Here is a 23,405-nt window from a genome sequence, read left to right on the forward strand (position 1 = left end):
GGGGGGGACACGCGTGACCAAAGGCGCGCGTGGACACGCGGGAAAAGCGCGGCGCGGGCGGCACGCGCGGCGCGCCAACACCCACACACTGCCCCGCGCGTCTGCGATGGGGATGCGAGGGCATTATTTGGGTAGACACGAGTGGGGACCCGCGTGGGGCTGCAGAACAGACCCAGCCCCGCCACTCCGTGCCCCCACTCCCCGCTCTGAGCCCAGCAGCAGCAGGACCCACCGCCACACCCGGGCAGGGCTGTCCCCCCTGGCAACCCCGACTGTCACCACACCATCACCTGCACACGGCTGCCTTTATTGCCCGTGCTCGCGGCAGTAGAAACTACCGGTACATGGAGAGCTCGGCCACCCGCCCACCGCGCCCCCAACCCCTCCAGCCCCTTCCCCTCCCCAGTCCGTCCAGTCCACCCGTGGGGGCTGGCATCTCCCCCTGCCCCGYATGACAAAGAGGGATAGGGGACCGTGGGAACCGCACCATCACAGCCGCCACATCTGGCCCCTGCAGTGACCTCGCTGATGTCACCCRAGTAACGGGGGAGTGCGGGAGGAACATGGGAGTGGAGGCCACCAGCTGGGGTTCATGGGAGGGACCTCCGCAACTCCACGGAGTGGCCAGCTCGGGTCAGTGACAGCCCCACACAGGGAGGGGACAGCAGCTGCGCTCCTTCATCCGAGTGGGGAGGCTGAGCAGGCCCAGAGCATGAGGGAGGCTGTGCCAGTTCCATCCCATGGTGGCAGGGCTCAGGCAGGGCTGCCCCCTGTGGATGAGGTCCACACAGAGTGGGGGGTCCTTGGTCCCCGCTACCCATCAAGCAGCTTAAGAATGCTCTCCCGCTCCTTCAGGGTCTTCCAGGCCTGRTCCTTCTCCTTTTTGGTGGGTGTGCGCTTCTTCTGCCGGGCAGCCATGATCTTGCGGAATGCGTCCATCACCTCGTTGTCAGCCATGCGGACACGCTGCCGCAGCTCCTGCCGGTGCAGCTCCTCCTTGGCCAGCCTGGGGGGCACAAGGGAATGTCAGGCCCTGCTGGGCAGCTCTCCACCTGCACCGTCCCTTCCCGCTCTCTCTCACCGCAGCAGCTCGTGCTTCTTGGTGCGGTTGTGTGCACTGAGCGCCTTCAGCTCTGCCTGCCTCTTGCGCAGCTCAGCCAACACCTCGTCCTCTGAGTCCTCGGCCGGACGGTCCTCGGACTCCAGCAGGCCCTGGGCCACCAGCTCCTCCTTGATCCKCCCCTCCAGTGACTTGGTGTGGGGGACACTGCCAGAGTGGAGAGTGGCTGCTGCCCACCACACGCCCTTTGCTCCCTGTGACTCACAGGGGCAGCGAGCCARCAACGCGCTTGGTGCACCCATGGGCAGTGCTGAGCCCTGAGCCCGCTTCAGCTGCTCACCTGAAGGGCTTGTTCTGGCTGCGGGGAGATGTGCCRGCACCGTCGGCTCCTGAGTCCTTGCCAGTGATCTCAGGGATGGGGGAGTCCTCAACAGGGGAGATGATGTTCTCCTAGCAAAGGGAGCATGAGGGAACAAGTCACAGTGCTGGGTGTTGGCAGTGATGCCCCACAGTGCCAGGCCATCATGGCGTGSCCCTACTGGAGCCCCTCACCTCCACAAGGGCCTGCAGGAGACGCTGCGTCAGGGGACCAAAGGGACACCCGTCCTCTGGCTGCTCGTGCTGGGCTTCTGACTTCTTCAGGAGAGCATCAACATCTGGAAGGAAGAGTGAGAGGAAAAAAACAAACCCAAAGGCACAGAGGTGAGAAGTGGAGCAGGGCAGCCTCAGCCCTTCTTGGGCTCAGCTCCACTGGGCACAAATACTCCAGCCCCTTTGGGCATGGGCAGGGGTGGTATAGGGGTACCTTTAGTGTCCAACTCAGTCAGCGGCCCCAGGACACCTTTCTTCTTATCTGCAGCAGCTGCTGCCCGGGCTCCATCCTTCTGCTCCTCCAGCAGGTCCTCTTGGGCCCAGCGCTGGGAGTAATGCTTCCCCAGTGGTGGAATCTGCAAGACCAAAGCTCARAACAGCTCCTGGAGCCTCCGCCTTGCCTCCCACCTCCCTAGTGCCACGGCAGCATCCCAGGCAGGAATGCTCACTGTGAGGTACCAGAGGGGATAGGGAGGGATGCTAAAGGAGGGGGCTCAGGAGCTTTTCACCTTGTAATGCTCAGCCTCATCCTCTGGTGGCTTGAGCAGCTCCTCCAGGACTCTGACCTCCTCGTTGGTGAGATCAGCACAGTATGGCTCCACCGAYGCCCAGAACCTGCAAGGATGAATGAATTGTGAAGGAGTTGCAAGGCAGCACTTGGGAGGTGACGTATATCCCCTTTCTCCCTGTGGCACCTTTTCTCTCAGGCTAGAGACAGTCCTTGTGCCAGGTGCTCCAAGGAAGGAGAAAGATGATCCCAGTACCCCCCAATACCCACACACCTGTTTGGAGCGTCGTTTTTGGGGATGCGCGGCACATCAATGGGATCATCCTGGAACTCGTATTCCTGGATCTTGGGCTGCAGGTTCTTGGACTTGGGCCGTCCAGGCCCAGGTCCAGTCCCATGGCCCCCTTTGCCCTCCAGCTTCTGCTTCTTGGGCTTCCCGTGTTTGACAGATGGGCCCACATCGTGGTCCTTGTTCAGCTTCAGGAACCGCCGGTCGCCCTTCTTATCCTGCCAGTCCGTCAGGATCTGGAAGAGAGTGATGCCCCATCAGGTCCTGTGCCCGGCACTGGCCATGGGCAGACCAGAGGCAGCCTCTTGGTGGGACGGAGCCAGACAGAGAGCCCGTTCCTGACCCAACGTGGTGCCACCACCTGTGTCTCAGCCTCCAGSACGCGAAGGCGGCGGCTGGCAGAGGACAGCAGCGTCTCCAGCTCCAGCTGCAGCGTGTCCAACTCCTCGATGCCGATGCCATCGTCCTCCGAGCGGGCCAGCACGGCCGTGTACCGGGGGCACACCTTCACGTGGTCCACCGACTTGAAGTCATGGAACTGCAGCGGGCAGTCCTTCAGCTCGCTCATGGCGGTGGGGACCGGGCACTCGGGAGGCTCTCGGGGATCTAGGGGCGCACGGGGCAGCCGGGGAAAGCGGAGAGTCGGGAGGGAAGGGAGTGGAGTGGGTGACTACGGAGGGTCGGGGGGCATCGGGACTCTGTGGAACCCGGAGCGGGGTATCACCGGGGCGCTGAGGGGGACGTGGGGAGGAGAATCACCGGGGCGCCGAGGAATCCGGTGGGGGGATCACCRAGGRGAACCGAAGGGAGATCACGGGGGGGTGCTACCGGGACCCGGGATGGATCACGGGTCGCTGCGGGGACGAGGCACGGGCGGCCCCGGGCGCAGCGGAGGCCGCGGGGCCGGGTCTGGGCCGCGCGCCCCTTCCGGCCCCGCGGGCGCCCCGCCCCTCGCTCCCCATTGGCCGCGCCGCACCCCGCGCCGCCGCTCATTGGCCCAGCGCGCTCTCCATCTCCCTTCCCTAATATGGAAGCGCTGACAGGCACGTACCAAGCGCGGCAGCGCGCGGGGGGAGCCGCGCGAAGTCTCGCCGCCGCCACCCCGCTCCGTGCCGCGGGGGGGCCGGGCCGCAGGGCGGGAGCCTCCCGCMGCCCCCCCTCCCTCCCGCCGCAGTGGGAGGTGCCGCGCATCCCGGAAGAGGTGATCGGCCACTTCCGCCTGTCGGGACCGGAGCGCCACCGCCACCATGGTAGGGCGGGGGGCACCCGGTGAGGGGTGGTGGCAGCGCGGAGGATGGGGAGGGTCGGAACCGGGGCCGGCGGAGTGAGCGGGGCCGGGGGGGATGCGGGCTGCCGGTCGGAGGCGGGGGCAGGTGGCGAGACCCGTGGCCCGGGCTCCGGTCGGGGGTCTGACGCTGCCGCCGTGTCCCCGCAGACTGCCACGCTCCGCCCGTACCTGAACGCGGTGCGCGCYACGCTGCAGGCCGCGCTGTGCCTGGAGAACTTCTCCTCGCAGGTGGTGGAGCGGCACAACAAGCCCGAGGTGGAAGTCAGGTACGGGGGCGGGAGGGGACCACGGGAGCCCTGCGGATCCCTGGCTGTTTCCCTGGGGGCTGCTGGCCCGTTCCTGCCGTGCGCTGGGCATCCCCCAGCCGCTAGGCACAGGACTGGKGCCGGCGGGGAGCCTGGGAGCTGCCGGGAGGAGGAGGGGGATCTAGCTTGGGACCGAGGAAGTGTCTGCCCTGAGGAGGAACATCTCCGTGCAGCGGGAGCAAAGCCTCCGCATCCCCGTGATCCCTGCGGCTCCCCTTCCCTGTTAACCACCAGTAAACGCTTCGCTCTGAGTCACTTCTGTCCTTCCTTTGCTCGCAGGAGCAGCAAAGAGCTGCTGTTGCAGCCAGTGATCATCAGCAGGAATGAGAAGGAGAAGGTCCTTATCGAGGGCTCCATTAACTCCGTGCGCGTCAGCATCGCGGTGAAGCAGGTAAGGGGGGGTTTGGGGAGGGGGCTGGCAGCTCAGCCCGTGGGGAAGCCTCACTTCCCTTTTCTCTCTCCAGGCTGATGAGATCGAGAAGATCTTGTGTCACAAATTCATGCGTTTTATGATGATGAGGGCTGAGAACTTCTTTATCCTGCGCAGGAAGCCCGTGGAGGTGAGGTGACAGGGAGGAGACAAAGGAACTGCTGCCTTTGCTCCTGGCACTGGTGGGATGTCCAGTGCAGAACTGGGATGTGATGTTGCATGGCCAGTGGTTTGGGTGCTAATGGTTAGGGTGCTTTTCTCTTGCTCAGGGCTACGACATCAGCTTCTTGATCACAAACTTCCACACGGAGCAGATGTACAAGCACAAGCTGGTGGACTTTGTCATCCACTTCATGGAGGAGATCGACAARGAAATCAGTGAGATGAAGCTCTCTGTCAATGCCCGGGCTCGCATCGTGGCGGAGGAGTTCCTTAAAAATGTGAGACTCTGAAATGGGAGGAGGCGTGTCTCTGATTTTGGGAGTGGGGTGTGGGGCTCAAAGCCAATGTGGCCCTTGTGTCCAGAGTCCCCCTGTCCCATTAGTGAGGACAGGGTTACATCCTGTCCAAGTAACCTCTTGTCCCTCTCGGGGACAGGGAGGAGGGAGTGCCAAAGGTTCTTGTACTCCCTTTGCTCATGAAGTGCCAGCTTGTGAGACCCCCAGAGRTTGCTCAGTGGCAGCAGCAGCCTTGGGGAGCAAGACCCTTTTGGTGGGTGCTGAGATGGACATGCAGTGCCTGGGGAGGGCAGCGGGAGAAGCTGAGCATGGATCTCTGAGCAGTGGCGACCTTCATCCTCTGTCCTGGGTGCCAGGAGGGTGGTGAGGGCTCTCGGAACGCCGCAAGCAAGCACTAACAGCCGTGTGTTTTCTCTCCAGTTTTAGGCCATGGTGCAGGACCCCGTGGCTCCCCCGTGCTTGTGCCCGCCGGGCACTGTGCCTGTGCCTGCTCCCGTTCCTCGAGGACCACCGGGCGGGGCCAGGCCTTGCCTGCCCCTCTCTGGGCTGGGCGGGAGCAGCCCCCGCTTGCGGCAGCGCGGCCCCGGCCGCTGCCCCTGTTTCGTCTTGTTTTTTAAACGGTCTCGTTTGCTGTATCCAGTGCCTCTGTCTCCTCCCTCCCGCCGCTCTGCGCCACCCAGGGGGGTTGGAGGGGTGGGGCCCGTGTGGCACTGGAGGGCGGTTCATGGAATGGGAGCACAGCATGGAACTTCAGGGRCGCCGTGTAGCAACGGCAAACGGTGCGGTTGGCCCTGATGGTGTGTGAGGGGCCGTGGGGGATGTCAGCAGAGTGTGACAAGACTGAAGCTGATCTGGGGGCACTAAGGGGCTTGGGGTGTGGGACACAAAAGGATTTTGGGCAAGGTGTGAGTGGGGGATGGCAGGCTGTAAGGTGTGAGTGGGGGATGGCAGGCTGTGGGTATAGGGGCTGCTTGTCCCCCTTCAGGGCAGTGGCGCCACCGTGGCTGGAGCTGGGGCTGTGACATCACGGCGGTGCAGTTAGGGAAGCCACATCCTGCATTCTTAACGTGGTACTGGGGTTTAAGGGCCATGTCTTGCACTGGACTCCTGCTTCAGTCCCCAGCAGGACAGGGGAATAGGGCAACCTGCTCAGCTCACAGGGGGAAGAGCCACCCACAGTTCCCCTCATCCTCAGGCCACCATGGGACAACGTGACACAGAGAGTAGCACTGCGGTCATACAGTCCCCCAAACAGGGACAGCACTTGAGCAGTGTACACCTCAGCCMCCCCACAGCCCAGCAGGCTGGGGACAAGGGCACAGTGGGGCCTCCTGGGACTGTGCAGCGCAGCTGGCTCACTAGCAGGAGGCTCAGCAAGTCGGAGACTGCCCTTTCAAGGGCCCGAGGCTCGGTCAGGCAGAAGCAGGCAGGTCAGTGTTTTCTACCTCGCCATGCCTGCCCTGTGGGACTGGGGACATGGGGATAGCACTCAGACAGGGCTGTCGTCACAGGGCACTCAGCAGCCACCACCAGCAGCCACCAGCACTCACTCGACGTTGAGCTGCTCAAGAAGGCCAAGCTGCGTGTGGAAATGGCAATTAAGGTGAGGGACCTGATTTCACACCCCCCAAGTTTCACACACTTGCATTTATTGCATTTCTGGCTCAGGAGAGCTGAGCCAGAGGAACCAGGAATGGGGCAAGCTGAGCCTGGTTTCTGCACAGGAGAAGAAGATCTTCGTGGTGCAGGGCCCCTACCCCATCATTCGCCGGCAGCTGCGAGCCCGGGGCTGGGTGGAGAAGAAGCTCCCCAGTGTGGGCAGACAGCTGGAGCAGCACCACAGTGACCAAAACAAGCTGCGGCTGGAGATTGGGACAAGTAATGGTGATGGTGGGCAGGGGAAGGCACTGCTGAGCCCACATGGTGGGGCAGAGCCTTTTCAAGAGACCACAGACCCCCTGCACTRCCCTGAGGAGGAAGAGCACTGTGATGAGGACCCCAGCGGCATCCATAAGCTCATGGTTAGCTGAGAGGGCTGGGACTGAGCTCTGCCACTGCTCCAGCACCCCTCCCCTGGGACCCCCAGGCACAGGCACAGCCTGGGACAGGGGATGAGGGTGGGAGAGGAGATCTGTGTCCCACCCTGGCTCCCTCCCTCTGCCAGTCCTACCTGGTGCGGGACCAGCCACCAAACTTCATCTGGACCAACTTCCTTGAGGCSACAGACCGACAGCTACTGCAGCAGGACTACGTGGTGAACCACTATGCCCGGGTGGATGCATTCACCACCAAGGTGGGAGGCTGGAGACCCTGGGGAAGGGGGATGGCGTCCAGCAGGGACTAACAACCTCCTCTAAACAGGAGGGGCTGTGCCTCAGCCTACAAAACCTGCCGTGGATTGAGCAAGCTGACCCCAACACCTTCTTCCCYCGGTGCTACCGGCTGGGGTCCGTGAACGAGCTTGAAGCTTTCATTGGTGAGCTGAAGGCTGTTGCCATCCTGCCCCTCCTTGTGCTCCCACTCCTCCAATGTCCTGCCCAGGACTGGCTGGCGATGATGSTCCCTCTTGCAGAGGATTTCCGCCTGACAGCAGCACGCAGCCTGCTCAAACTGGCCCTGGAGGAGGCTGGGGATGGGCCGATGGGGACTAAGAAGGTCCTAAACTTTGCCAAGGGGGCAGGTGAGTACATGGAGTTGGGCCTAGGGGTGATGGCCAGAGAGTCAGAGCTAGGGACACATCTGAGTGCTGAGCTTGGAGGCACAGCCTCTGCTCAGGGCTGTGGCTTAGGATCCCCCATTCCCTCCTACCAGCCCCACCTTATGGGAGCTCTGCTCCCCATCCCCAAAGCCATCCATYCCACACTGCTTTGGCCCCAAGGCTAGCATAGAAGTCACGACTCTTGCCCCATGCATTCCACAGCACAGCCAGGCTCCCCCCTGTACCCTGAGCTGCTGGAAGAGGCCCTGGAGGTCTGTAAGGAGCACCTRGGTGTTCTGCAGCACCACGACATTGACAGGAGGACCCCGTCCCCCTGTAGGACATGCATCAACTGGGAGCGTTTCCTGCAGGACTACTACCGTGTGGCACAGTGAGTGCTGAGTGGGATGGGGGCATGGGGGCACCATGGCAGAGCTAATGCTGAGGACCCTTTCTGCCCCACAGTGAGGGGGCAAAGCTGGTCCTGACCAGGCAGCAGCGGAGGCAGTGTCAGAACCTGCTGCAGAACCTGGCAGAGCAGCTGCCCCAGCTTGGCATGGAGGGCAAGCTCAACGTCTGGATCCTCAAGCCTGGTGCCGAATCCCAAGGCAGGGGTAAGGCTGAGGGAAACAGGGAGCACACAGAAGCTCCCCACTTAGCAGGGGTCCCACCATCATTGTGCTCCCCAGGCATCATCTGCACAACACGGCTGGAGGAGGTGCTGCAGCTGACACGGGGCTGCACGACCGTGCAGGTGGGCAGGTGGGTGGTGCAGAAGTACGTGGAGAAGCTGCTGACCATCTTTGGCACCAAATTCGACATCCGGCAATGGTTTTTGGTGACTGACTGGAAGCCATTGACCGTCTGGTTCTACCAAGACTGCTACCTGCGCTTCTGCTCCCGGCCCTTCTCCCTGTGTCACCTGGAGCGGTGAGTGCCCCCCACCCCGACTCCCCACACCCCAGCACCCTGGCACCCCCTGACCCAGCCCTGCTGTCCCTGCCCCAGTGCCAGGCACCTCTGCAAYGTCTCCGTCCAGAAGTGGTACAAGTCGTCACCAGATCAGGACCCCCATGTGCCCCCCGACAAGATCTGGTCCCACAAGCAGTTCCAGGCACACTTGGCACGGCTGGGGCGGGCGGATGCTTGGCACCGGGTGCTGGTGCCCGGCATGAAGGCGGCGATCCTGAACGCCCTGCGCAGCGCCCAGGACCAGGTGTGCTTCCGCAAGGGCAACTTTGAGCTCTATGGAGCCGACTTTCTTGTCGGGGAGGACTGCCAGCCCTGGCTGCTGGAGATCAACTCCTGCCCCTCCATGAGCCCCTCGTCAGCGGTGACCCGCCAGCTCTGCGCCAACGTTCAGCGGGACACRCTGCGCCTCGTGCTCGACCGCAAGGAYGACCCCACCTGTTCCATYGGRGCGTTTGAGCTCATCTACAAGGAGGTGGGCTGGGGGGATGGGGAGGGCAGACACCTCCCAGGCACCCTGAGACCCCACTCCCTGCTATGTCTCTCTACAGGCAGCTGTGCCCAAGCCTCTGTCAGGGCATGTGAAGCTGATGGTCAAAGGCTATTCCCTGAAGAGGCCCCAGTCAGCAGAGCACCAGGCCCAGGACAAGCACCCCAGTGCTTCACCCTGTGCCTTCCACCACCCTGCGTCCCCAGGAGCCAGAGCTACCAATGTACACAAGCATCAATTTATCACCACTATGCTCAGTGCCCCCAAGCTCCTTGTGTTCCCAGGGGGCAGAGCCATCCAGGTGCCCAAGCAAGCACAATTCCTCACTGGGCCCAGGGTCCCCAGGCTCCCTGTGTCCCCAGTGAGAAGGACCATCCGGGTGCCCAAGCAAGCACAGCATCCATCTCCCACCACTGTGCCCAGGGCTTCCAAGCCACCTATGTCCCCAGGGAGCACGACCACCCAGGTGCCCCTGAGAGCACAGCATCCATCTCCCACCATGTCCAAGGTCTCCAAGTCACCTGTGTCCCCAGGGAGCAGGACCACTCAGGTGCCCCTGAGAGCACAGCATCCATCCCCCACCACTGTGCCCAGGGCCTCAAAGCCATCTGTGTCCCCAGGGAGCAGGACCACTCAGGTGCCCCAAAGAGCACAGCATCGATCTCCCACCACTGTGTCCAAGGCTTCCAAGCCACCTGTGTCCCCAGACGTGCCCCAGCCCAGAGCAGCAACAGTGAACGTGCCTCCTCTGGAGCAATGGAGCAACTGCTCTTCCCCCAGTTCTAACCCCACAGCATCGCCAAAGTCTCGGGCCTCCTCCGCTGGGAGCCAGGGGATGCCATGGCTCAGTTGCCTGCCCGGRCAGCCCCAGGCCACACACCCACACATCAGTAGCTGTCCCCTGGCTTGGATGCCTGTGYTGCCACCCCGGGGAACCCCCAGCAACCCCTGGCTATCCCAGGGCAGTGCCCGCTCCTTCTCTCCTGCCAAACCCCTGTGCCAACCTCTGTCTGCACAGAGCACCAGGACCCGGTGCCTGGAGAAGCACACAGCRGCTCCCAATGGGATGCAGAAGACCTGGGACACTGAGACACCCCCAGGAGTGGACCCAACACCACAGAACCCAGCTGCCTCTCATCCTGAAGAGCTCTCACTGCTATGTTATGGTACCCACCTCCTTCCTCATGCGCGCTTTAAAATGGTTCTGTGATAAGGAGCCTGGCTCGGACCTTCTGTGTGTGAGAGTTGTGGGGAGGGCTGGGACTGCCCCTGGGAYGGGGCTGCAGGTGGGACCTCTGGGGCTGCTGGGGCAGAGTGCAGGCAGGAAAAGCCACCTCTGCTCCTGCCTGCGGTCACAGAGCTATGGTAGGTGATGATGGTGCTGCATCCTAGCACTTGGAACCAGGGCAGGCACAAGGTGGTGGCAGGGCTGGTGCCCCCAGCAATGCCAGAGGGACAGCCAGRGYAAAYGCATCCTGTGTGTGCCAGGAAAAGAACTGTGTGCTGAGCCACCCCACTAGCAGGAGGGGATTTTAATGGGGTAATAGAGAGCAGAAGGGTGGAGTGGGTGYTCCCCTGCAGCACTAGGGCTCCTAGTGCTCAGGCAGCCCCAGGCAGCGCAGAGTGTGCAGGAAGTGGGGTGGTGGTGGGGCACTGAGGGGGCCCTCGGGCAGCATCAGCTCCTGCAGGTGGATGTGGAGTGGGAGGTGATGGAGCTGCCGTGGAGAAAGCCCCAGCCGGGACAGCAACTCCTCGTCCAGCACCTGCAATGAGGGTGGGCAGCTCAGTGGGATCACTGAGGACTGTGCTGAATGCTCCACCCAGCATCCACATTGACCAAATACCTGTGTGCGGGTCGGAGCAGTCTCGGGGGTCAGAAGGAAGGGCACCCCCAGCACCCTGCCCACGCGGGAAGAGTGCTYGTGGTCACCCAGGGCCGGACACAGCAGCAGCGTCAGGTGCACCTGGAGCTGTTCTGGGAAGGCTGGGGAGGAAWGGGGAAGATGAGATTGCAGGGATCAGGAAGCATGGCTGAGGTGGTGGAGGTGTCGGGGGACCACTGACCTGTCCTGGGCTGGAGCTGGAGGAGGGCACAGCCCCCCATGGCGCCCAGCACCCGGTAGTGCGTCAGGGTGCTCTTCACATCCTTCCTGGCCAGACTGTGGCGTCCTGGGGCTGGCACTGGCACCACCTGCAGAGCATAGCCCTCAGCACTCCCTGGGGTACCCCGCCGTGCCCCCAGCCCGCTGGCACCCCCTTACCATGGCTCTGTCCCCCTGCTGCTGCCAGCACAGCCCAGTGCGGACATCACCCTCTGCCTCCGCTGGGACTCCCACAGTGACGGCACTGCAGGGAAAGGTGGTGAGGAGGGGACAGGACCCCATGCCAGCATGACAGGGTCCCAAGGACTCACCGATACGTGGCAGGGTACTGGCCTCTCCGGCGAGCATTGGTGAAGAACTGCTGCAGCTTCTTAGTGGTGTGGTAGCAGCCAGACAGGAGAACAAGGCCAGAACACTCCCTGTGGGACATGGCTGCTCTCAGCCCTGGAGGAGAAAATGCACCCKCTGCTCCACCCCAGGACCCCCAGCCTGGAAGCTCCTACCCTCCCACCATACCTGGCAGGAGCCTTCACCACATGGAGCTCAGCAGAGAGGCCCAGGCGTCGTCTCAGTGCTGGCAGCAGTGTGTCCAGGCTTAGATCCCCAGGACGCCCTGGGGAGATGTTGGCTAGTCAACACACACTGAGCCCCCCATGTAGGTACCCCCAGCCCCAGCCGACCCCTCTTCTTGTCCCATACTCACCCAGGATGGGCAGGCCTGGAGGCTTGTTCAGGGCTAGCAGGGCTCCTGGCGAGGGGAAGTCTGGTCAGGCTGTGCCCACCCTCACTGTCTCCCCTGCCCCCATCCTCCCCTGTCACAGGTACCTTCCCGGTGCACCACGGAGCCCTCCAACAGTTCCAGCGTCTCCTCGGGGCCCAGCGGCTGCCTCCAYCTGCAGGGGATAGAGTGGGCAGGGGGGCATGCAGTCACGTACCCTGCACCCCACCCTGCGTGTCCGTAAATCTCACCCATCCCTGTCCGCCCTCCTCTCCATGCGTGTCCCCACATCCTCGTGCTTCCCCAGCCCTTCTGCGCTCACAGATGTGCAACCCCGCACTGTGTCCCCAACCCCACACACGCCCCATCACCCCTCTGTACCCACGTGCGTGCATCCCCAGTGGGCTCCCACCCACCTCCCACGTGTGTGCATCTCCAGGTGCCAGTGCACACAGCCCCTGGATACCCAGGGACTCGCACCCCAAGTACCCACACACCCCATGTACACACCCCGTGTACACAGACACAAACGCACACAAACATACGCGCACACATACACAAACATACATGTACACAAACATACACGTACACAAACATACATGTACACATACACAAACGCACACGAACATTCACGTACACATACACAAACATACACGTGCACATACACAAACGCACACAAACATACACGTACACATACACAAACATACACGTGCACAAACATACACGTGCACAAACATACACGTACACATACACAAACGCAAACATACATGCACACAAACATACATGCACACAAACATACACGTACACAGACACAAACGCACCCGCCGCGCGCGCCTCCGCGCCCCGCTGACCGTGCGGCGCGCGCTCCCGGTCCCGCGCGTGCCAGCCCGCGCACGGTGGCGGCGGCGCTCCCGGTCCCCGCCATGGCGGCACGGCCGCGCCTGCGCCGAGCGGCGCCCCCAGCATCCGGAGCCGGCGGCCGCGGCCATAGAGCAGCGGAAGCGCGGGCAGAGGGTCCTGCCCGCAGGTGCGGCACGGCGGGGAGCGGCGGGCGGGGGGTGTTTCCCGTGCGGGAGTCACCGGAGGGATGTCCCGGAGGGGCGGGCGGTCACGGGGAGGGAGCCTCGGGGCTGTCACTGTGGGCGGGAGGCGCGGGGGGCTGGTGTTGGGGCTGCGCCGGGAAGGCGGGCGGGGAGGGCGGCCCCGCCTGACGCTGTGCCTCCCCAGGACAGCACCATGGCCTCTCGCGGGGGTCCCCGCGCCGCCGGCACCGATGGCAGCGACTTCCAGCACCGGGAGCGCGTGGCCTCGCACTACCAGATGAGGTAGGTGTCCCCTTCCCCGGGACTCCGCGGGGGACACGCGACCCTCAGCAGGCTCTGATGGCCCCACACTCTCTCCTCAGCGTGACCCTGAAGTCGGAGATCAAGAAGCTGATTTACACGCATGTGATCATCTGGCTGCTGCTCCTGGCCCAGATGTGCGTGGGGCACCTCAAGCTGCTGCCCCACGACCAGGTGGCCATGCCCTACCAGTGGGAGTACCCCTATCTGCTCAGCATCCTGCCCTCCCTCCTGGGCCTCCTGTCCTTCCCTCGCAACAACATCAGCTACCTGGTACTCTCCATGATCAGCACCGGCCTCTTTTCCGTGGCTCCCCTCATCTACGGGGCCATGGAGATGTTCCCCATGGCACAGCAGCTCTACCGCCACGGCAAAGCTTACCGCTTCATCTTCGGCTTCTCAGCCGTCTCTGTCATGTACCTGGTGGTGGTGGTGGCCGCGCAGGTGCATGGCTGGCAACTCTACTATAGCAAGAAGCTGCTGGACTCTTGGTTCACTAGCACGCAGGAGAAGAAGAAGAAATGAGCGGGSATGGGTGGGCTCCGTGAGGTGCTGAAGCTCTGCAGTTCAGTCCTGTGGGGCGGCGCTGGCGCAGCTCCGGTGGGTGGGGGATCCTCGGGGATCACGGAGTCGGTGTCTGAGCCACACCACGGCCCCGGGCTCGCATGCAAGGGGGGCGCTCCCGAAGGCTGGGACCGTGGAGGGTCCCTGGGGTGCGTGCCCCTTCCTCCGCGTGTTGATCTATGGAAATAAAGCACCGTCCGCGCACCCACGCGTGTCTGCGCCGCAGGAAGCGCCGCCCGGTAGCGGGGGGGGCGCGGCGGGGCTGCACGTGCCGGTGGAGGAATGCGGCGGGGCCGGCCCGGGGCGGGGCGGGGAGGGGAGGGGAGCGGCGGCGCTCGGCCATGGGGCGCCCGGTGCTGCTCGCCGCTGCCGCCGCGCTGCTGCTGATGCCGCCGCCCGGGACCGGGGTCGATGTGACCGGCCTCCTGGTCTCCGCCAACTTCGTGAGCGCCGGGAAGGGAGGTGGCGGGGGAAAGTGGGAGGCGGGCGACGCCGCGCTCACTCCCGTCTCTTTGCTTGCAGGACTGCCGGGCCACCGGTGAGTAGCGGCGGGGCAGGGCTGCCAGCGCGGGGCTGCCCCTGCCCGGCGATACCGGCTCCAGGATGCGGCGGGGTGGTGGGGCTTCCCCCTCCCGTGGCTGCTGGGTCCTGGGGGATGGGAGGGCTCCCGGTTTCCGGGGCACTGGGCTCCCCGCTTCCGAGGACTCCCGATCCCCGGGACTTCTGGCTCTCGGGGCTCCCCGCTTCCAAAAACTCCGGATTCCCGAGGCGCCCCGTTTCGGAGGACTCCCGGTCCCCGTGGGTTCCTGCTTCCTAGGACTCCGAATCACCGAGTCTGGTTTGCCAGGACTTAAGATCCCCGGGGCACCTCCCTTCCGAGTACACCTTCCCGGGACTCTCCCTTCCCGGGCTCTCCCCCTTCCAAGCACTCCCAGACTCCGGGGCTCCTGCTGCCTGCGGGACTCCCGGCGCACGGCCGCCCCCCTTTTGCTCTCCCTCTGCAGCCGACAGTACGCTGAGCCGCCTCCGCTGCCGCTGCCCGTCCCGCCCCGGGCCGCCGCTGGAGCCGCCCGCCCTGTCGCTGAGCCGTGCCCGGCTGTGCCTGCCCGCGCAGCCCTGCCAGCCCTGCCTGCGGGTGCGCCTGGCCCTCCCCAGCGCAGGTACGGGSGGGGGTGGAGGGGCCGGGCATCCCCGCGCCGGGGGACACACGCCCCGTTTTCCCACCCGTGTCAGCACCCCACACCCGTTTCTCGCAGAGCTCGGAGGTCTCCGGGGACTGCAGCTTACCTTCCTGGAGCTGGGCTCCAACCGGGCTGGCTGGCTGCAGGTCTTGCAGCAACGGCGGGTGCCGGGCAGCTCAACGGTGAGTGGGGGTGGGCGGTGGAGCCGGGGGACACCGAGGCCCGGAGCACCCACTGACCCCTGCTCCCTGCAGTGGCAGGTGCAGTTCGACTGCTTCCCAGCAGAGAGCGGGCGGCAAGTCCTCGTCTCCCTCCACACCATCCCAGACCGGGGCTTGACCCTGAGCCGCAGCCGTCTGGTCACCGCGGAGCCACCCGGTGAGACTGGAAGGGCCGGGGGGTGTCCTGGGGGGACTCCGGTGCCAGCTGACCCCCTGCCTGCTCTTAGGGCCTGTCTTCACCCACGCGTGGGTCCCTGAGATGCGGGCCATTGAGGTGCGGGTGCCCGAGGGTCCTGCCCTCATGGTGCGGCTGTGCCATCAGCTGGCCCTGGAGTGTGAGGAGTTGCCCYGGCCCTTCCACCAGCAGGTAATGGCTCTGCCCCCTGACACCTCCAACTCAGACTGGGGGACATGCTYCCTGCCAGCTGATGCTTCCTCCATGCTGTAGGTGCTGGTGGAAGGAGGYGGCCATATCTCACTGCCCTACAAGTTTCTGGTGCCCTGCCTGTGCATTGAGGTGGGCTGCCTCCCCCTAGAGCTGCCACAGCCCCTCTCCCTGCCCTCACAGGAGGGGTGGGGGTATATACTGCCCTGACCATCCTGCTCTGCTCCCCCAGGCCTCCTACCCCCACCACGACAGCCCACGGAGAAAGCGCTGCCCCTTCCGTGACCAGCCAGATGCCTGTGAGTGGCTTCAGGGAGGAGAGCTGAGTCCCAGGGTTGTCCCTTGGKGTCTCCCTACCCCACTGACACAGTGTCCCACAGATGGTCCCGAGTTGTGGTCCTCGGTGCACTTCCAGGACTACAGCACCAGCAGCAAGGACCAGATGGCAATGGTGTTGAATGCCAGCTGCCCCCTGCACCCACRGGCCACCCTGTGCTGGAGGGAGGCAGAGGATGAGGCTGCACCCTGCCACGACATCCCCAATTCCACCGCCAGTCAGGATGAGCAGGTGAGAGCTCCTGGTCTCAGGCATCACAGGATATGGCACTGTGCCCTTGCCTGGGTCATCCACTGGACCTCAGGGACCCAATAGGGCAGTGGGTGGGTACTGGGGTGCCTGTGGGCTGTGTGGGTCAGGAATGGTGACAGTGACACACTCTCCATTCGTTCCAGGTGTACATACTGGACAAGGTGGATGTGCATCCACAGCTCTGCTTCCGAGTAAGCCCCAGTGGGTGTGTGGGCACCACTTGGGAAGGGGCTGTGGGGCTGTGGGGGACAATGGCAGCTCACCATGCCCTTTGCTGATCCCACCTCCCCTCAGTTCTCCTACAAGAACAGCAGCCATGTGGAGTGTCCCCACCGGCCAGGTGAGCCCTATGGGCAGGAGACAGTCCTAGGCTAAGCACAGCCCTGCCCTGGGCTCCCTTTCACCTCTCACCCTATTGGGCATGCTGCAACCTCCCCTTTCTCTTYGGTGGTTGCAGAGACTGCCTGGAATGTCTCAGTGAGTGTCTGGGGGCTCCAGCTGCGCCTGCACCTCACCTCCCGCATCCCTGCGGCCTTCAGTGCRGCCCTGTGCCAGCGCCGGGCCGGGCAGTGCGAGCCCGAGGCCCCGCTCTACACTGTCACACAGGYGAGTGTTGTGGGGCTGGGGGGGACATGRTGGGGACAGACCCGCACTGACCCTGCCCTTGTGCTTTGCAGCCAGAGGGCTCTGCCCCAGGGGAGCTGGCGCTGTTGCTGCCAGTGCAGGTCCTGGGCAGCTGTGTGCTGGTAAGATGACCCCTGTGCTGGCATCTGTGCCATGTGGGGACCCAACATGGTCCCCCTCTCACCCAGCCCCTTCCCCAGGTGTGGCGCTCGGATGTGCATTTTGCTCGGAAGCAGCTGCTCTGTCCTGACGGTGAGAGGGGATCCTGGGGGGGACTCAAGGGGCAGTGGGAATGGGCAGACACACTCCTTACTGCCCCTTTCCCAGTCTCCCACAGGCACTTTGGGTTGCTGGGGCTGGTGCTGGCACTGGGACTGGTGGTGACTGTGCTGCTCCTCAACTGCCGAGGTGCCTGGAGAGCAGACAGAGGTGAGCACTGGGAGGGGCTGCAGAAGGGAGAGCAGCAGTCACAGTGATTGTGGGGCTGGAATGCCAGGGGGTGCCAGTTCCTGGGCTGCAGGGGGTCCCAGGGCAGTGGATGGCAGGATGTCCCCTGGAGATGCCAGTAGAACACGGGGCTGTCACTGCTGTCCCCTCCATCCTGCAGGTGTCCCTGGTGGGCGCCCCGTGCTGCTGCTGTACTCGCCAGACTCAGAGGAGCACCTGGGGCTGGTGTGTGCCCTGGCCGAGCGGCTGCGCGCAGGGCTGGGCTGCGACGTGCACCTGGACCTATGGGAAGCCGGTGGCTTGGGACAGGCGGGCGCCCTGCCCTGGCTCTACGCCCAGCGGGGCCGTGTGGGCCGCCAGGGTGGCACCGTCCTCCTCCTCTGGAGCCGGGGCAGTGCCCGGCTCTTTCATCGGTGGCAGGTCGGGATGGCCGACGGGACRCCCAGGGATGCCCATGACATCTTTGGTGCAGCCATGGCCTGCCTACATGGGGAGCTGGGGGCGGCGGGCCGAGGCCGCGGGTGGGTCCTGGCCTATTTCAGCCGGCTCTGCAGCCCCCGCGATGTCCCCCGGCCCCTCCGGCCCCTGCCCACCTATCGCCTGCCCCGGCAGCTGCCCGGGCTGCTGGGTGCCCTGCGGGGCAGCCCCCCGGCCCCTCGCCGCTGCCAGCGGGGCAGGCCYGGGAGGCTTCTGCATCGGCTGCTGGAGGTGGGGACTGGGGAGGGCAATTCCCCGGCCCGGCCCCCYGGGGCAGCTGCTGGCACCTGAGTGCCCAGGCTGCGGCTGAGCTGGGCATGGCTGTGGGGGGTCATGGTTAGGCACAGCCCTCATTGAGGGCAGGGGCTCTACCAGGGAGAGGCAGGGCACAGGTGAGCGTGTGCCCACTGCGGTGGCAGGAGGGGCACCCRTGGGTGCCCAGGAAGGGGCCCCGGGGTCCAAGCAGGACTGGCCTCAGTCACGGAGTGTGCTGCAGGGGCCAGAGCGAGCATCCAGCTGTGGCCAGGAGTGGAGATGCTGTCCCKAGCAGGGCAGCTTTATTCCCATACAGGGATCTGCTCCAGAGGAGACGCCATAGAAGCCCCTCTGGACGTCTACTCCCAACTCCAAGCGAGGGGTTAGGGTGGTGCAGGAAGAAGCTGAGAGATGGGGAGGCTCCCGGCCCTGCCCAGGCACAGGTGGCTAGAGGGGCAGGTGCTGGGCACAGCCTAGCCCTGCTCTTTGCCCCGACATTGCCGGCAGGACTTGGTCTGGGGTGGAAGCAATAAAGGCTTTATTTCACCCTGCCCYGTTGTTTGTCCGGTTATCGAGGGTTTTTGTTGGTGTCCCGGAGGGGTGGAGGCTGCCCAGTGTCCCTGTGCAGCACGGAGGGGCAGGAGGACGCACCCGGCTGGCCACAGCCCGTAGCGACACGGCCGCCACACCATGTCCCCCAGCCGCCGCGGCTGCCTGGGGCCGGCCTGGCACTSTGCCGGTGCCATGGAGCCAACTCGTCCCTGCGGGGCCCCAAACCCTCCCGGGGGGCAGGGGCACGGAGCCGTCCGCGGTCGGTGCGGGAACGGGAGGCCCCACCCCAGGGCGGTTGCTGACGCCACGCAAGGAGCCGGGTGTCCGGGATCGGAGCAGGAAGCGGGAGCCGGCGGCGGCGGCGGGGCCCGTGGAGCCGGGACAGGGGCTGCTGGGGAGGAGCCAGCGTGGGGCCGGGGCAGCGCAGGGCCCCGGCCCCACCATGCGCGCACTGAGGCAGCTCCTGCTGGTGCTGGTGCTGGGGCTGGCGGGTGGGCGCGGGGATCCCCGCGATGCCCTGGCCTGCTCCAAGGTGGGTTGGTGCCACCATCGCGCGTGTGGGGCACCTGGCACCAGCACCGGCCTCACCCCTGCCTCCCCCAGGGCCTCACCTGCCGCCTCTTGGGTAAGTGCCATCGACGTGCCATGGCCCCCGCCCCACCCAGGCCAYGGGGACCCGCCCCCACGCTGCCCTCTCTGTCCCCCCAGACACCGATGTGCTGTGCGGGACAGAGCCCCCGGGGCCCAGGCACGGGCTGGCCCTGGCTCGTCTGCGGCTGGAGCCGACGCTGCGCTGCACCGAGCCCATGGCCTGCGTGCCCTGCCTGGAGGCACACGTGCGCCTGGCCTTGTCACCTGCCACCAACACKGCCACCGAGCCCCACCGCTCCGGGCTGCCAGGCACCCCTGGGACAGAGGATAGCCATGATGGGGGACAGTGGTCACCAGTKACTGGGGCCACCTCGTCCCAGCCCAACATCACTGGGCTGCTGCTGCTCTCTGGGCACACTTATGCCTCATCCCGCTGTGTGGCTGTRGAAGTCTGGGCACCCTTGGGCCCCAGACTACGTGGCCGAACTGTGGTACGTAGATGGCGGGCACCAGGAAYTGGTGTCCCAACACTGCCAGTCCTTGGGCACTGGGGATGTGGGTGCTGGCACCAGCACGTGTCTGTGGCATGGGGGTCCTGTTCCCGTGCCCCAGGGAGGTGGGTGCTGGCGGTGCCAGTGCCTCACCACAATGGGGTGGTGGTTTTCCTGCCCAGGGCTGGGTGATCTTCCGGTGCTTCGAGGCGCCGCTGGGCTCCGAGCTCCACGTCACGGCGTACACAAACTCGCGGGGGCGGCAGAGGCTGAGCCAGCAGCAGCGGGTGCCAGGTGAGCCCCAGCAGGTCCTCTGCCGTGGCCCCAGCCCCCCTGCCCGCTGACTCCCTGTTCCCACAGATTGCTCATGGCCTGCGGCACAGAGTGCTGTCCCCCGGTGCCAAGGTAGGTTAGGGTGTCACCCCACCTTGGTTTGCATCCCCTGGGGAGAAGTGGGTGGTGGGTACCAGGGGTGAGAGTGACCCCGGCGGTGCCATGCCCTGTGCCATGGTGCTGGGTGGGTAGTGCCAGGAGCTGGGTAACCTGAGCTGCCTCTGACGCAGTGCCCAGGCTGCGGGTCTCCCCGGGGCAGAAGGATGTGGTTGTGGAGGTGCAGGGGGCTGCAGCGGGGCACAGCTACACCCTTCGGCTCTACCACAACCATAGCCATGGCACCAGTGGGCCAGGGCGTGTGGTGACCTTGGTGAGTATGACCTCCTTCCCTGATTCCCCACCCTGTGTGTTCTGTGATCGCTGCCCCCCTCCCCATTCCCGAGAAGCCGTGTCTGTGTTGTAGGCAGTGTGCTGGGAGAGGGTCCCCTGGGAGTGGGTCRCCCTGGGTCACCCTGCTGGGGGTGATTTGCCATGGGGTGACCCACATCTGGTTGCTGGTAGCAGAGCAGTCCCATGCACTACGTCCTGCCCGCCGATGAGGTGCTGCCCTGCCTCTGCCTGCAGGTGGGCATCCAACAGGGCACCATGGGGGTGGCAGGATACCACTAAAAAGGGGCACAAAGCTCCATATTTCTTCCTCTGCTGTCCCAAGGCAGCCAGCTGGGTCACAGTCACAGCATGGATATTTTTGTTTCTYCCCACTCCCAGGTCTGGCTGGAAACCCAGGACCCGCTGCGGGCCACCCTGTGCCCCTTCTCTCATGGTACATTCATTTGGGCTGGGCTCTAGGAGGCTGGGACACACGGGGACACCACACAGGGTGACACCCCTGTCCTGGTGCTGCTGCAGATGCTGAGGCCTGGGAGCGCCTGTGGCTGCAGAGCCAGCTGGTCCTGCACACCGAGGGCCAGGTGCTGACCTGCTCCCTCTCAGCCCCCTGTGACCTCCTGGCTGAGCTGGTRCCCTGCTGGCAGCCGGTGCCCTCTGGGCCCTGCCAACCCCTCCCTGGCCTGCAGCAGCCCGCCAAGGCACAGGTGAGTGGGGCTCCGTGGGATTCTGTGGGGCACTGGAGCTTTGTGAAGGATGGTGGTGGCAGTTATGGAGCATCCCTTCCACTCGCAGGGACCCCAGGAGTTTGGAGGGCTGCRGCCACACCCCAACATCTGTGTGCAGGTAGGACACCACTCTGCCCCACAGCTGCCCCACGGGCGGCCCCACATGGCCTCCAGGCAGTGCTAACCTGCTCTCTGGGGCAGGTGTGGAGCGGTGGGCAGGTCCAGCTGACCCAGTGCCTGCGGGACCGTGAGTACTGCTGGGGTGGGAGGGCAGGGGCAGATTGTGGGTCCAGCTGTGGGGGAAGCCCTCCTTGGCCTCCCCTCGACACCTCCCCAGCCCCTTGGCACATCTCCAGGAGYGCTGCCCGGCCACCCCGATGACCTCCTGCTGCTGGAGCATGAGGGGAATGCCTCACTGTGTGCCGTGGAGCAGGGTGCCTGCACGCCCCTCACCAGTTTCACCAGCACGGTAAAGGGGAAGGGACCCCAATGTCCTGGCAGCAGTGGCACCGGTGGCACAGGGATCTCGGTGTCCAGCAGTGGTGGCACTGCTGTCTGACCCACTGTGCTGTTGCAGGGAGCAGGGCACCCTGGGCTGCTGGAGCAGGATCTGCAGTGGGATGTGGCAGCAGGACAGTGCTGGCAGGTCAGTGTGGGCAACCAGCGGGCAGCGGGTAGGGCCTGGGCAGTGTGTGACATGTCCCTGTGTCCCCCACAGCTGTGGCACCCTGAGAACAGCACTGAGTTTGCGCTCTGGGCCTGTCCCCTGCACAAGTGTGAGTGTTGACAGGGACAGTGGGGAKAGGAGGGAGAATGGAGGGCTGAGGGAGGGGACCCACCTGTGGAGCCAATGGACATCCTTCTTGGGCACCGGGAGCCCTCAGTGGATGCTGATCCTGCCCTGCAGATCTGCGTACCCACTGGGCACTGGTGTGGATGGGGGTGCTWCTGGGAGCCGCCTGTCTGCTACTGCTGCTCTTGCTGAAGAAGGAGGACATGAAAGGTGAGKGGTGCACTTCTGGGGGCTTTGCCTGGCCTGGGACCCCTCCTGGGACCCCACCTCACTGTCTCTCCTACGTGCAGGATGGCTGAAGTCCCTGCGGGCTGGCTATGGCTCCAGGGGTGAGTGTGGGTTGAGCCTGGGGCCTGTAGGGGAGTGGGAAGTCTATGCCTATTCCAGAGGGGTCAGAGGGTGGGGTTTCAGAACTGGTTCGTGTTTGCCTGCCCCACAGGGTGGGTAGAGGTGTAGGGAAACAGAGAAGAGGATGAAAACGCTCTCGGGAGTGGGAGAGAACAGATTGCAACCTGCCTCCCACCATGGCTAACCCTTAGGGTGGGTAAAGGGTTCAGCAAGAAGATTGAGGGACTGACAAGGGGAGGGGTCCCCCATAAGGTGGTCTCAGCTGCTTCCTGTTGTGGCTGTTCTTTAGCTTGGGTACAGGGGATGTTGCGGAGGTTGGGGGACAGAGGCAGGGAATGGTCTCCCCCATCATGGGTGCTCCTGGCATGCCTCCTACCACAGGATGGGTACAGGGTGCCCAGAAGGATGCAGACATTGTTGATCCCCCCTCAGGTCCTCTGCAAGGCCGGCAGGCACTTCTTGTGCACGCAGCAGAGCCGGTGGCAGAGCGGGCAGCGTGTGCCTTGATGGCAGCTCTGCACTCGCTGGGGCTGGCGGTGGTGGCAGCACCAGGAGGTGGCAGCGGGGTAGCGGCTTTGGGGCCACTGCCCTGGCTGCACGCCCAGCACCGCCGGGCACTGCGTGACGGTGACACCATCATCCTCCTCCTCTCTCGGGCAGCTGTGGCTGCTGCACACCGCTGGGACACCGGGGCGAGGGCTGTGCCAGGGTCTGCTGAAAGTAGCTTTGGGCCCCAGCACGACCCTGGCCCTGACGATGTCCCCACAGTGGCACCCTGCGAGGTGTTTGCGGCAGCTCTGTCCTGTGCCATGCCAGCGCTGGCGGTGGGCAATGGGCACTACGTGGTGGCCCGGCTGGAGGCCTTGGTGCCAGCAGTGCCCCCAGCACTGCGGGCAGCCCCTGCCTTTGCACTGCCCAGCGAGATGGAGGGGTTCTTGCAGGCACTGGCAGGCCCAACTCRGCGGCGGGGCCGGTGGCTGGAGCCATATGTGGTGGCGGTGGCCGAGGGTCTGCGGCGGGCAGTGGGGGAATAAAGGGGTGACAATGCTTTTGTTGAGTGTGAGTCCAGCTCTGAGTCCAGCAAGGACTGGGATGGGTTGGGAAGGGGTGRTGGGGTGGTCTCGGATGGCATGGAGAGGAGTGATGGGGACAGCAAGGGGACTGGGCTGTTTGGGCCATGAAGGGGAAGG

At 64.7% G+C, this 23,405-nt stretch overlaps 7 protein-coding genes across 9 annotated transcripts; 5 read left to right on the forward strand and 2 right to left on the reverse strand.

Annotated features, from left to right (window-relative positions):
* Positions 1-366: 366 nt before the first annotated feature.
* Positions 367-3,387, reverse strand: TADA3 (transcriptional adaptor 3). The gene is made up of 8 exons (XM_057390323.1): positions 2,810-3,387; positions 2,434-2,684; positions 2,161-2,266; positions 1,866-2,007; positions 1,613-1,716; positions 1,401-1,510; positions 1,082-1,267; positions 367-1,006 (listed from the first exon to the last, which is right to left on the reverse strand). The coding sequence occupies exons 1-8, from the start codon at positions 3,014-3,016 to the stop codon at positions 814-816; spliced, it is 1,299 nt and encodes a 432-aa protein (XP_057246306.1). The 5' UTR covers positions 3,017-3,387; the 3' UTR covers positions 367-813.
* A 226-nt stretch (positions 3,388-3,613) lies between these two features.
* On the forward strand, positions 3,614-5,564 carry ARPC4 (actin related protein 2/3 complex subunit 4). Its single transcript, XM_057390337.1, has 6 exons — positions 3,614-3,698; positions 3,884-4,002; positions 4,321-4,432; positions 4,506-4,601; positions 4,741-4,911; positions 5,350-5,564. Exons 1-6 carry the CDS (start codon positions 3,696-3,698, stop codon positions 5,353-5,355), a joined length of 507 nt encoding a protein of 168 aa, XP_057246320.1. The 5' UTR covers positions 3,614-3,695; the 3' UTR covers positions 5,356-5,564.
* Positions 5,565-6,130: 566 nt separating this feature from the next.
* TTLL3 (tubulin tyrosine ligase like 3) lies at positions 6,131-10,391 on the forward strand. The gene is made up of 10 exons (XM_057390215.1): positions 6,131-6,359; positions 6,598-6,950; positions 7,094-7,222; positions 7,291-7,405; positions 7,502-7,609; positions 7,850-8,018; positions 8,093-8,241; positions 8,317-8,557; positions 8,636-9,071; positions 9,148-10,391. Exons 1-10 carry the CDS (start codon positions 6,131-6,133, stop codon positions 10,294-10,296), a joined length of 3,078 nt encoding a protein of 1,025 aa, XP_057246198.1. The 3' UTR covers positions 10,297-10,391.
* RPUSD3 (RNA pseudouridine synthase D3) lies at positions 10,386-13,687 on the reverse strand. 3 transcript variants are annotated; one of them, XM_057390333.1, is made up of 9 exons: positions 13,631-13,687; positions 12,014-12,081; positions 11,892-11,936; positions 11,705-11,801; positions 11,500-11,607; positions 11,348-11,432; positions 11,151-11,277; positions 10,931-11,070; positions 10,386-10,849 (listed from the first exon to the last, which is right to left on the reverse strand). In XM_057390333.1, the coding sequence occupies exons 1-9, from the start codon at positions 13,663-13,665 to the stop codon at positions 10,679-10,681; spliced, it is 876 nt and encodes a 291-aa protein (XP_057246316.1). In that variant the 5' UTR covers positions 13,666-13,687; the 3' UTR covers positions 10,386-10,678. The 3 variants fall into 3 exon arrangements, with proteins under 3 accessions (XP_057246316.1, XP_057246315.1, XP_057246314.1); XM_057390332.1 differs by lacking the exon at positions 13,631-13,687 and adding an exon at positions 12,758-12,831; XM_057390331.1 differs by lacking the exon at positions 13,631-13,687 and adding an exon at positions 12,728-12,831.
* On the forward strand, positions 12,866-13,774 carry JAGN1 (jagunal homolog 1). The gene is made up of 3 exons (XM_057390335.1): positions 12,866-12,933; positions 13,134-13,231; positions 13,312-13,774. The coding sequence occupies exons 2-3, from the start codon at positions 13,143-13,145 to the stop codon at positions 13,772-13,774; spliced, it is 552 nt and encodes a 183-aa protein (XP_057246318.1). The 5' UTR covers positions 12,866-12,933; positions 13,134-13,142.
* A 352-nt stretch (positions 13,775-14,126) lies between these two features.
* IL17RE (interleukin 17 receptor E) lies at positions 14,127-18,514 on the forward strand. Its single transcript, XM_057390341.1, has 16 exons — positions 14,127-14,256; positions 14,336-14,351; positions 14,818-14,973; positions 15,070-15,176; positions 15,249-15,372; positions 15,443-15,582; positions 15,664-15,732; positions 15,833-15,899; positions 15,981-16,168; positions 16,333-16,380; positions 16,484-16,529; positions 16,647-16,801; positions 16,867-16,935; positions 17,014-17,065; positions 17,141-17,242; positions 17,421-18,514. The coding sequence occupies exons 1-16, from the start codon at positions 14,155-14,157 to the stop codon at positions 18,026-18,028; spliced, it is 2,049 nt and encodes a 682-aa protein (XP_057246324.1). The 5' UTR covers positions 14,127-14,154; the 3' UTR covers positions 18,029-18,514.
* Positions 18,515-18,667: 153 nt separating this feature from the next.
* IL17RC (interleukin 17 receptor C) lies at positions 18,668-23,272 on the forward strand. Its single transcript, XM_057390314.1, is given in 18 exon segments — positions 18,668-18,709; positions 18,711-19,076; positions 19,148-19,169; positions 19,253-19,626; positions 19,809-19,920; positions 19,987-20,031; positions 20,190-20,329; positions 20,521-20,583; positions 20,728-20,782; positions 20,869-21,053; positions 21,142-21,192; positions 21,276-21,321; positions 21,431-21,543; positions 21,652-21,720; positions 21,793-21,850; positions 21,982-22,077; positions 22,158-22,196; positions 22,648-23,272. Coding segments are annotated over 18 exon segments (2,463 nt in total). The 5' UTR covers positions 18,668-18,682; the 3' UTR covers positions 23,250-23,272.
* The last annotated feature ends 133 nt before the right edge of the window (positions 23,273-23,405 follow it).

This window comes from Malurus melanocephalus, unplaced genomic scaffold, assembly GCF_030028575.1.
Source record: "Malurus melanocephalus ecotype Western Australia unplaced genomic scaffold, MMel_1.1 scaffold_24, whole genome shotgun sequence".
In the NCBI taxonomy this organism is placed as follows: domain Eukaryota; kingdom Metazoa; phylum Chordata; class Aves; order Passeriformes; family Maluridae; genus Malurus; species Malurus melanocephalus.

Excerpts from the sequence above, each read along its gene's own strand:
- JAGN1 (XM_057390335.1), top strand. The coding sequence starts at position 13,143 with ATGGCCTCTCGCGGGGGTCCCCGCGCCGCCGGCACCGATGGCAGCGAC. Across the intron at positions 13,232-13,311 it reads GCCTCGCACTACCAGATGAG|CGTGACCCTGAAGTCGGAGA; the intron begins GTAGGTGTCCCC and ends CTCTCTCCTCAG.